The 12,191-nt window shown below is 39.5% G+C and overlaps 1 protein-coding gene across 1 annotated transcript in view; it reads left to right on the top strand.

The window, feature by feature from the left end:
• The window catches only part of LOC123760111 (protein argonaute-2), a 211,380-nt gene that overhangs the window by 139,309 nt on the left and 59,880 nt on the right, over window positions 1-12,191 (top strand). Inside the window, exon 9 of the mRNA XM_045745594.2 lies at window positions 9,651-9,829. Coding sequence (XP_045601550.2) covers window positions 9,651-9,829 — 179 coding nt within the window. The remainder of the gene's footprint in view (window positions 1-9,650; window positions 9,830-12,191) is intronic.

The following is a 12,191-nucleotide window of genomic DNA, read 5'->3' as shown; positions in this document are numbered from 1 at the left end:
CGATGGTTTGGTTATGGGAAGAGATTATATGTTCCTTAATGGAGCCCTGTTGTTTATGCATCGTTAAACGCCTAGAAAGAGATGTTGTTGTCTTGCCTATATACTGGGTTTTTTGGAGCTTACAGTCCCCAAGTGGGCATTTGAAGGCATAGACGACGTTAGTCTCTTTTAAAGCGTTCTGTTTCGTGTCTGGAGAGTTTCTCATGAGTAGGCTGGCCGTTTTTCTGGTTTTATAGTAAATCGTCAGTTGTATCCTCTGATTTTTGTCTGTAGGGATAACGTTTCTATTAACAATATCTTTCAGGACCCTTTCCTCTGTTTTATGAGCTGTGGAAAAGAAGTTCCTGTAAAATAGTCTAATAGGGGGTATAGGTGTTGTGTTAGTTGTCTCTTCGGGTATAGGTGTTGTGTTAGTTGCCACATCACCCTTCCCACCTCACTCAAATGTAGATATAAAATCAGGGAAACGCAAGTTCTAATCAGTTGTGTATTTGTGAAGTCTTTGAAAATGTAATAAGTTTTACGAAACGCGCCCGTGTCGCGTCAGACTAGAAATAAAAATGAATTTTGGAGAAGTGATTTTTGATTTACCTCCAACAGTGAAGCATAATGTACGAAAGATTGAGAAAATTCGTGTTAAAATTATTAATCTTACTTTTTCGGTCATATTTAATAATATATAATACATATATATATATATATATATATATATATATATATATATATATATATATATATATATATATATATATATATATATATATATATATATATATATATATATATATATGCGAACAAGCCAGAATGGTCCCCTGGACAATATGCAACTGAAAACTCACACCCCAGAAGTGACTCGAACCCATACTCCCAGAAGCAACGCAACTGGTATGTACAAGACGCCTTAATCCACTTGACCATCACGACCGGACATAATGAGGTGATAGCCGAGGCTATTTGAACCACCCCACCGCGGGCACTCGGATAGTTATCTTGGGCATAGCATTTTACCAAATCACCTCATTCTTAGGGGCACACGTGAGGAACACAAATGCGAACAAGCCAGAATGGTCCCCTGGACAATATGCAACTGAAAACTCACACCCCAGAAGTGACTCGAACCCATACTCCCAGAAGCAACGCAACTGGTATGTACAAGACGCCTTAATCCACTTGACCATCACGACCGGACATAATGAGGTGATAGCCGAGGCTATTTGAACCACCCCACCGCCGGCACTCGGATAGTTATCTTGGGCATAGCATTTTACCAAATCACCTCATTCTTAGGGGCACACGTGAGGAACACAAATGCGAACAAGCCAGAATGGTCCCCTGGACAATATGCAACTGAAAACTCACACCCCAGAAGTGACTCGAACCCATACTCCCAGAAGCAACGCAACTGGTATGTACAAGACGCCTTAATCCACTTGACCATCACGACCGGACATAATGAGGTGATAGCCGAGGCTATTTGAACCACCCCACCGCCGGCACTTGGATAGTTATCTTGGGCATAGCATTTTACCAAATCACCTCATTCTTAGGGGCACACGTGAGGAACACAAATGCGAACAAGCCAGAATGGTCCCCTGGACAATATGCAACTGAAAACTCACACCCCAGAAGTGACTCGAACCCATACTCCCAGAAGCAACGCAACTGGTATGTACAAGACGCCTTAATCCACTTGACCATCACGACCGGACATAATGAGGTGATAGCCGAGGCTATTTGAACCACCCCACCGCGGGCACTCGGATAGTTATCTTGGGCATAGCATTTTACCAAATCACCTCATTCTTAGGGGCACACGTGAGGAACACAAATGCGAACAAGCCAGAATGGTCCCCTGGACAATATGCAACTGAAAACTCACACCCCAGAAGTGACTCGAACCCATACTCCCAGAAGCAACGCAACTGGTATGTACAAGACGCCTTAATCCACTTGACCATCACGACCGGACATAATGAGGTGATAGCCGAGGCTATTTGAACCACCCCACCGCCGGCACTCGGATAGTTATCTTGGGCATAGCATTTTACCAAATCACCTCATTCTTAGGGGCACACGTGAGGAACACAAATGCGAACAAGCCAGAATGGTCCCCTGGACAATATGCAACTGAAAACTCACACCCCAGAAGTGACTCGAACCCATACTCCCAGAAGCAACGCAACTGGTATGTACAAGACGCCTTAATCCACTTGACCATCACGACCGGACATAATGAGGTGATAGCCGAGGCTATTTGAACCACCCCACCGCCGGCACTTGGATAGTTATCTTGGGCATAGCATTTTACCAAATCACCTCATTCTTAGGGGCACACGTGAGGAACACAAATGCGAACAAGCCAGAATGGTCCCCTGGACAATATGCAACTGAAAACTCACACCCCAGAAGTGACTCGAACCCATACTCCCAGAAGCAACGCAACTGGTATGTACAAGACGCCTTAATCCACTTGACCATCACGACCGGACATAATGAGGTGATAGCCGAGGCTATTTGAACCACCCCACCGCCGGCACTCGGATAGTTATCTTGGGCATAGCATTTTACCAAATCACCTCATTCTTAGGGGCACACGTGAGGAACACAAATGCGAACAAGCCAGAATGGTCCCCTGGACAATATGCAACTGAAAACTCACACCCCAGAAGTGACTCGAACCCATACTCCCAGAAGCAACGCAACTGGTATGTACAAGACGCCTTAATCCACTTGACCATCACGACCGGACATAATGAGGTGATAGCCGAGGCTATTTGAACCACCCCACCGCCGGCACTCGGATAGTTATCTTGGGCATAGCATTTTACCAAATCACCTCATTCTTCTGGCTTGTTCGCATTTGTGTTCCTCACGTGTGCCCCTAAGAATGAGGTGATTTGGTAAAATGCTATGCCCAAGATAACTATCCGAGTGCCGGCGGTGGGGTGGTTCAAATAGCCTCGGCTATCACCTCATTATGTCCGGTCGTGATGGTCAAGTGGATTAAGGCGTCTTGTACATACCAGTTGCGTTGCTTCTGGGAGTATGGGTTCGAGTCACTTCTGGGGTGTGAGTTTTCAGTTATATATATATATATATATATATATATATATATATATATATATATATATATATATATATATATATATATATATATATATATATATATATATATATATATGTCGTACCTAATAGCCAGAACGCACTTATCGGCCTACTATGCAAGGCCCGATTTGCCTAATAAGCCAAGTTTTCCTGAATTAATATATTTTCTCTAATTTTTTTCTTATGAAATGATAAATCTAACCTTTTCATTATGTATGAGGTCAATTTTTTTTTATTGGAGTTTAAATTAACGTAGATATTTGACCAAACCTAACCAACCCTACCTAACCTAACCTAACCTATCTTTATAGGTTAGGTTAGGTTAGGTAGCGGAAAAAGTTAGGTTAGGTTAGGTTAGGTAGGTTAGGTAGTCGAAAAACCATTAATTCATGAAAACTTGGCTTATTAGGCAAATTGGGCCTTGCATAGTAGGCTGAGAAGTGAGTTCTGGCTATTAGGTACGACATATATATATATATATATATATGTCGTACCTAGTAGCCAGAACTCACTTCTCAGCCTACTATGCAAGGCCCGATTTGCCTAATAAGCCTAGTTTTCATGAATTAATGTTTTTTCGACTACCTAACCTACCTAACCTAACCTAACCTAACGTTTTCGGCTACCTAACCTAACCTAACCTATAAAGATAGGTTAGGTAGGGTTGGTTAGGTTCGGTCATATATCTACGTTAATTTTAACTCCAATAAAAAAAAATTAACCTCATGCATAATGAAATGGGTAGCTTTATCATTTCATAAGAAAAAAATTAGAGAAAATATATTAAATCAGTAAAACTTGGCTTATTAGGCAAATCGGGCCTTGCATAGTAGGCTGAGAAGTGAGTTCTGGCTACTAGGTACGACATATATACATATATACATATATACATATATACATATATATATATATATATATATATATATATATATATATATATATATATATATTTATATATATATATATATATATATATATATTATTAAATATGACCGAAAAAGTAAGATTAATAATTCTAACACGAATTTTCTCGATCTTTCTTACATTTCTTTTCACTGTTGATGGTAATTCAAAGATCAATTCTCCAAAATTCATTTTTATTTCTAGTCTGACGCGACATTTGAGCGCGTTTCGTAAAACTTATTACATTTTCAAAGAGTTTAGTTTACAAACACACAACTGAAACTGAATAGAGCTTACACATCTTCGATTTTATATATCTACATTTGGGTGAGGTGGATGAGGTGAAAGCAAACTTTCAACAATGGGTATTGAATGGGTATTAAATTCAAACACAAGACAGAACACGAAACAATGGGTATTAAATTCAAACACAAGACAAAACACGAAACAATGGGTATTGAATGGAAGTAATTGTAGAAAGCCTATTGGTCCATATTTCTTGATGCTTCTATATTGGAGCGGAGTCTTGAAGTGGGTAGAATATAGTTGTGCATTAATTGGCTGTTGATTGCTGGTGTTGATTTCTTGATGTGTAGTGCCTCGCAGACGTCGAGCCACCTGCTATCGCTGTATCTATCAATGATTTCTGTGTTGTTTGCTAAGATTTCTCTGGTGATGGTTTGGTTGTGGGAAGAGGCTATATGTTCCTTAATGGAGCCCTGTTGCTTATGCATCGTTAAAGCCTAGAAAGAGATGTTGTTGTCTTGCCTATATACTGAGTTTTTTGAGGCTTACAATCCCCAAGAGGGCATTTGAAGGCATAGACGACGTTGGTCTCTTTTAAAACGTTCTGCTTTGTGTCTGGAGAGTTTCTCATGAGTAGGCTGGCCGTTTTTTGGTTTTATAGTAAATCGTCAGTTGTATCTTCTGATTTTTGTCTGTAGGGATAACGTTTCTATTAACAATATCTTTCAGGACCCTTTCCTCCATTTTATGAGCTGTGGAAAAGAAGTTCCTGTAAAATAGTCTAATAGGGGGTATAGGTGTTGTGTTAGTTGTTTCTTCAGAGGTTGCATGGCGTTTCACTTTCCTTCTTATGATGTCTTCGACGAAACCATTGGAGAAGCCGTTGTTGACTAGGACCTGCCTTACCCTACAGAGTTCTTCATCGACTTGCTTCCATTCTGAGCTGTGGCTGAGGGCACGGTCGACATAAGCGTTAACAACACTCCTCTTTTACCTGTCCGGGCAGTCACTGTTGGCATTCAGGCACATTCCTATGTTTGTTTCCTTAGTGTAGACTGCAGTGTGTAAAACTCCGCTCCTTTCCATGACTGTTACATCTAGAAAGGGCAGCTTCCCATCCTTCTCCATCTCGTAAGTGAAACGCAACACAGAATTCTGCTCAAATGCCTCCTTCAGCTCCTGCAGATGTCTGACATCAGGTACCTGTGTAAAAATGTCGTCAACATACCTGCAGTATATGGCCGGTTTCATATTCATGTCGACTAAGACTTTTTGCTCGACGGTACGTGAGGAACACAAATGTGAACAAGCCTGAATGGTCCCCAGGACTATATGCAACTGAAAACACACCCCAGAAGTGACTCGAACCCATACTACCAGGAGCAACACAACTGGTATGTATAGGACGCCTTAATCCGCTTGACCATCACGACCGGACATAAGGAAGTGATGTAAGTGTCCGGTCGTGATGGTCAAGCGGATTAAGGCGTCCTGTACATACCAGTTGCGTTGCTCCTGGCAGTATGGGTTCGAGTCACTTCTGGGGTGAGTTTTCAGTTGCATATAGTCCTGGGGACCATTCAGGCTTGTTCACATTTGTGTTCCTCACATGTGCCCCAAAAGAATGAGGTGATTTGATAAAATGCTATGCCCAAGATTACCATCTGAGTGCCGGCGGGGAAGTGGTTCAAATAGCTTCGGCTATCACTTCCTTATGTCCGGTCGTGATGGTCAAGCGGATTAAGGCGTCCTGTACATACCAGTTGTGTTGCTCCTGGCAGTATGGGTTCGAGTCACTTCTGGGGTGTGTTTTCAGTTGCATATAGTCCTGGGGACCATTCAGGCTTGTTCACATATATATATATATATATATATATATATATATATATATATATATATATATATATATATACATATATATATATATATATATACATATATATATATATATATACATATATATATATAAATAAATAAATAAATATGTTTATTCAGGTAAGGTACATACATACAAGTGATGTTACATTAATGGATTGATATATAGATAGAGCTAGTACATACAATGCCTAAAGCCACTATTACGCAATGCGTTTCGGGCAAGAAAAACATTAATATCTAGAACTTAATACTAATTGAGCATAAAGAATAAAAAGTGTTGAAAACAGATACAAATAAAGATAAAAAAAAGGGGGAACATGACTGAAAAAGCAGCACAAATACAATAGGTTGACAAACAGTGTTGATTAAAAAAAAATAATAATAATAAAATAACAGACATGGGTTGACAATAAAGGAGTGAGGTGGGTTACAGGGAATTTATTAGGTAGTGTTTAGTTTTTATCTTAAACTGGTTGAGAGAGGTACAGTCTTTAACATGGTTGGGAAGGTCATTCCACATTCTGGGTCCCTTGATTTGTAGAGCATTTCTAGTTTGATTAAGTCATACTCTAGGAATATCAAAACTGTATTTATTTCTGGTGTGGTGCTCATGGGTTCTGTTACAACCTTCTATGAAGCTTTTGAGATCAGGATTGGCATTACAGTTCAGCGTTTTATATATGTATAATACACAAGAGAGAATGTGCAGTGACTTAATATCTAACATATTCAGAGATTTGAGTAAGGGTACCGAGTGATGTCTGGGGCCAGAGTTGGATATTGTCCTAATAGCAGCTTTGTGTTGGGTAATAAGAGGACGTAAATGATTTTGGGTAGTAGAACCCCAAGCGCAAATACCATAGTTGAGGTATGGATAGATGAGGGAGTAATAGAGAGTAACCAGGGCAGGGCGGGGTACATAATATCTGATCTTAGAAAGAATGCCAACAGTTTTTGAAACTTTTTTTGATATATTTAGAATGTGACCCTGGAAATTCAGCTTGTGGTCGATGAGAACGCCAAGGAATTTGCCATCTAATTTGTTACAAATTTGGGTATTGTTTATTTTGAGATTTATCTGATTAGAGGATTTATTGCCAAACAGAATATAAAACGTTTTGTCAATGTTAAGGGTGAGTTTGTTGGCAGTTAGCCAAAGATGGACTTTCTCTAGCTCAGTATTTACTGTGGCATTTAGAGCAAGGGGGTCAGGACTGGAGTAAATGAAGGTTGTGTCGTCAGCAAATAGAATTGGTTTGAGGTGTTGGGAGGCATTTGGAAGGTCATTAATGTAGATGAGAAAGAGGAGAGGGCCAAGTATGCTGCCCTGAGGAACACCAATGTTGATGGGTAGGGTGGGAGAAATTGTATTATTCACAGAAACATACTGGAGCCTGTCAGTAAGATAAGATTTGAGGTATTGCAGGGAGTGTCCTCTGACTCCATAATGATGTAATTTAAGAAGAAGGTTTTGGTGGTTGACAGTGTCAAAAGCCTTACGCAGGTCCACAAATAACCCAACAGGAAACTCCTTTTTATCAAGAGCTGCGTGAATTAAGTTAATCATACTAATAAGTGCATCGTTAGTGCTTTTTTTGGGTCTGAAGCCATATTGACAAGAGCTAAGTATATTGTGTTTGGCTAGAAAAGAGTAAAGCTGCTTGTAGATTAGCTTTTCGAATATTTTCGACAAGTTAGGCAGGATTGATATAGGTCTGTAGTTGTTAACATCAGTGAGATCACCACATTTGTAGACAGGGGTTACTCTTGCTTTTTTTAGAATGTCAGGAAAGGTTTGGAGTTCAAGTGACTTGTTGAAGAGCAATGCAATAGCAGGGGCTAGAGATCTGGAGGCTTTTTTGTAAATTAAAGTTGGTATCTCCTCGAGGGCATATACATATATATATATATACATATATATACATATATATATATATATATATATATATATATATATATATATACATATATATATATATATATATATATATATATATATATATATATATAAACATGTATAGGTATAATGGATTAAGAGGCCAGAGAAAGATTAAAGAAGAATCTCATGAACACATAATTTATGAATATAAAATTGTAATGAGACATTGTAACCCTCCCTATCAGAGATTTTTCTTAAACTGTTGTGCAATATTATAACTTAAAAATGGATCAAGTTTGTACATACCAGTACTAACATTAAGAAGATTTGGACACTGACTGATTAGAACAGACTCAATCAAATTCCGTTCCACGAAACCACCACAATTAGTAATGCTTTTCGACCCATTCCAGTTAATAGTGTGATCACATAAACTCGTATGCGGATACAATGCACTAGACGTTTGGGAAGTGGGTTCCTCTTGCTTTTCTTAGAATATCTGGAAAGGTTTGGAGTTCAAGTGACTTGTTGAAGGGCAATGTAATAGCAGAAGCTAAAGATCTGGAGGCTTTTTTATAAATTAAAGTTGGTATCTCCTCAAGGGCACTAGACTTGGTTTTAAGGGAAAGGATTATCTCATTAACGTCAGTGGAATTTGCAGGCGTTAGGTACAGAGACTGTGGATAATAACCTGTAAGATAGTCCTGAACATTAGTACTGGAAGATGGAATATCATTTGCAAGGGATGACCCAATGGATGAGAAGAACCTATTGAACTGAATAGCAGTATCAGAGGCTGTAAGCTGACCGTTGTTGTTGGACAGGAGTATTGGTTTGTTATTTAAAATCTTCTTTGGTCCCAATATTTGTGAAATTGTGCTCCATGTTTTCTTAATGTTGCCCTTTGTTTAGGTAAATTTATCTTTGTAGTATTTAATTTTGGCTCTTCTAATTTTTTTAGATAGCAATAACGAGTAATTCTTTGAAAATTCTTTGGAGACGATTCCTAACCTATACTTCTTCTCAAGGTCATGTTTTTTATGCAGCAATAAAATTGCCTATAGCAGTTTCATTGTGCAGCCTAAAGCTTATCTCCCTTGTCTCTAGAGGTGGTTTGTTAATGTTGGTTAGGAGAAATGTGGGGGTAATGGTCTGTAGTGCTATCGATGATTATCCCTGAAGTAAACGGAGAGGTTATGTTGGTCCAGATGTGATCAAGAGCCGTGGCAGTACTGTCAGTGATTCTAGTAGGTCTAGGGATTAAGGGTATAAGGAAGCAGGAATTCATACAGGTGAGATATAGATTCATAGTTGATATAGCTATGACCTCAACTATATAGATATAGTTGAGGTCATAGATTCAAACTAACTAAACAAAGATGCCGAAGAAATATAAAATAATTCACTTTCGCAAACAGAGTGGTAGACGGTTGGAGCAAGTTAAATGAGAAGGTGGTGGAGGCCAAAACTGTCAGTACCTTCAAAGCATTATATGACAAAGAGTGCTGGGTAGACGTTACACCACGAGCATAGCTCTCATACTGTAACTACAATTATGTAATTACACTTTGGTAATTACACATGTACATAAAGTTTAAGTTTATTCCTAATATATAAATTTTCCTATTTACTTTTGCAGTGAATTTCTGAGGAATCTAATGAAGATGGGTACAGAGCGAGGCATATCTTTCAATAATCCAGTACGAGTGATGAACATATTCAGACCCGTTCCAGAGCATGATCTCCGACTCATCAGATCTGATTATAACAATCTACAACTCGTTCTTGTTATTCTAGGCAAAGGAGATGATCTCTATGGTAAGTTCCATGCTTTAATAATCAGTGATATAATGTATATGTTTTATTGTGAAAATGTCAAGGAAAGTGATAACTGGGACATTGAGTAATTGTGTGATGCACTTCATTTGGATGTAGGAGAGGAAAGTTGAGATTTTTTCGGGCTCTAAGCTTCTGGGTGGCCCACTAAGTGTTGCTTGTTTCTGTTTTACTTGGGCGGAGTTTGAGTATTTATGACTTGTATGGTCGCCTCAGTAAGATTTTGCCCATGTGTTTAACAACTTCTGCTCTGTTGAATCTAAGTTGAAATCTTAATGGGTTTGTAACTGTGCACTGTGTTAGATAATGTTCCGTGGTCTGTCAGGCATTTCTCCACAGTGCTGACATTTCCTCTTCTTCTGGAACCTGTAAGCCTATTTCCCATGCACATTGGTATCCAAGCCTGATGCGATGTAAGTGTACTTCTGTTGTTTTATTGCTCCGTTTCATTAAAATATGTGGTTCATAGTTGGTTGAATTCTTGCACCAACCCATAGATACTGATGTTGCAACTGGTATGTTGTAGTCAATGTACATCTTTTGCATTGCTCTGTTTCTAATTACTTTCTTAATATGTAATAGACTATGTGGTATGTAAATGTCTACATTTCTTCTCTTAGTTGCAAGTTTTGCATCTTCGTCTGCAATGTCATTTCCTATTATTCCTACATGTTTTGGCACCCAGTTGATAAGTACCTGACGGCCTTGGCGTTTGAGTGTTTGCATTAACCCTTAAGTTGCGCAACACATCATATGATGGGTAGAGTGACTTGCTATAAATTACGCATCCCATCATATGATGTATTGGAGTACTACGCAAGATTTAAATGGCCCGTGGATACACGGGGTTCACCTCACCTTCATCAGGGTTCTTGTAAACAGATGCCATTTAAAAAAAAATATCGTGGGCAAAATTCCCGGGTGTGAGGGGCCTCGGTATTGAGTGAGCCACCAAGCCTGACGCATGCAGCATGAGCTCACAACACTGCTGTTCAGCTTGTGACCACAGCATCGCCTAAAAATGCCATAAGATATATGTTCATGCTATTATGTAGCGATGATATTATTACGGAAGACCCCTGACTGTGATAAAAATGACCAGGATTCTGATAATAGCAGGATTGTTATGATAATTAGCGCTGTAGTGGGAGGAGTAATCTTGGTGGGGAGGGAGGTAGCATTGTCTGCTGACTCTGTGTGACCACCTTTTACTGTCTGGACTCACTATACCAGCTTAGTTGTTTGCTATGGTGAACAAAACATGCAGATACTTATATTTAACATCTATATATAAAAGCAAAAACAGTATGGTGGGAGGAGAATGGTGGCGAGTCAGGTGTGGTGAGGGAGGGAGGGAGTGGCAGCCACTGGTTGCCACGCCACTGCCACTCAGCATACCAACTTAGTGGTTCGTTATGGTGAACACGAATGTAGATACTTATATATAACGTGTATATAGAGTGTAATAACAGCAAAAGGAGTGTGGGGGAGAAGCCATTTTGGTGATGGGTGTGGCAACATCTGCATGATTTGTCATGTTGGTAAGGGTGGCCACTATGCTCTTTGGGCACTATACTGGCTTAGTTGAACAGTTATGGTGAACAAAACATGTAGATACTTATATATAATGTGTGTATATAGGATAATAACACTACGAACAGTATTGTTGGGAGTGAAATTTTAGTGCGTCTGACCTTGAATGTGTGAGGGAGGCAGCAGCCAGCTGACTGTGTAATTACCTAAGTGTAGTTACAGGATGAGAGCTACGCTCGTGGTGTCCCGTCTTCCCAGCACTCTTTGTCAAATAACGCTTTGAAACTACTGACGGTCTTGGCCTCCACCACCTTCTCACTTAACTTGTTCCAACCGTCTACCACTCTATTTGCGAAGGTGAATTTTCTGTGTAGCTGTGTGTTGACTCTTAGTGCCTGAACTAACTATATCAACTTAGTTGTACAGTTATGGTGAACAAAACATGTAGATACTTATATATAACGTCTGTATATAGTGAATAAAAGGAAAAACAGTATTGTGGGTGAGTCAGGTGAGGTGAGGAAGGGAGGAAGTAGCAGCCAGTGGCGGGCTGCCACTGCCACTCAGCATGCCAACTTAGTGGTTCGTTATAGTGAACACGAATGTAGATGTTTATATATAACATCTGTATATAGTGAATAAAAGCAAAAACAGTATGGTGGGAGGAAAATGTGGACGAGTGAGGTGTTGAGGGAGTGAGTGGCAGCGAGTGGCTGGCTGGTGTGTGGCGGTCACTCCTCGTTACTTTTTGACTCATAATAGCAACTTAGTGGTTCGTTATGGTAAACAAAACACACAGATACTTATATAT

This window comes from Procambarus clarkii, chromosome 16 (assembly GCF_040958095.1).
Source record: "Procambarus clarkii isolate CNS0578487 chromosome 16, FALCON_Pclarkii_2.0, whole genome shotgun sequence".
Lineage (NCBI taxonomy): Eukaryota > Metazoa > Arthropoda > Malacostraca > Decapoda > Cambaridae > Procambarus > Procambarus clarkii.
The sequence above is the reverse complement of the archived record's forward strand: the minus strand, read 5'-3'. Positions and strand labels throughout refer to the sequence as shown.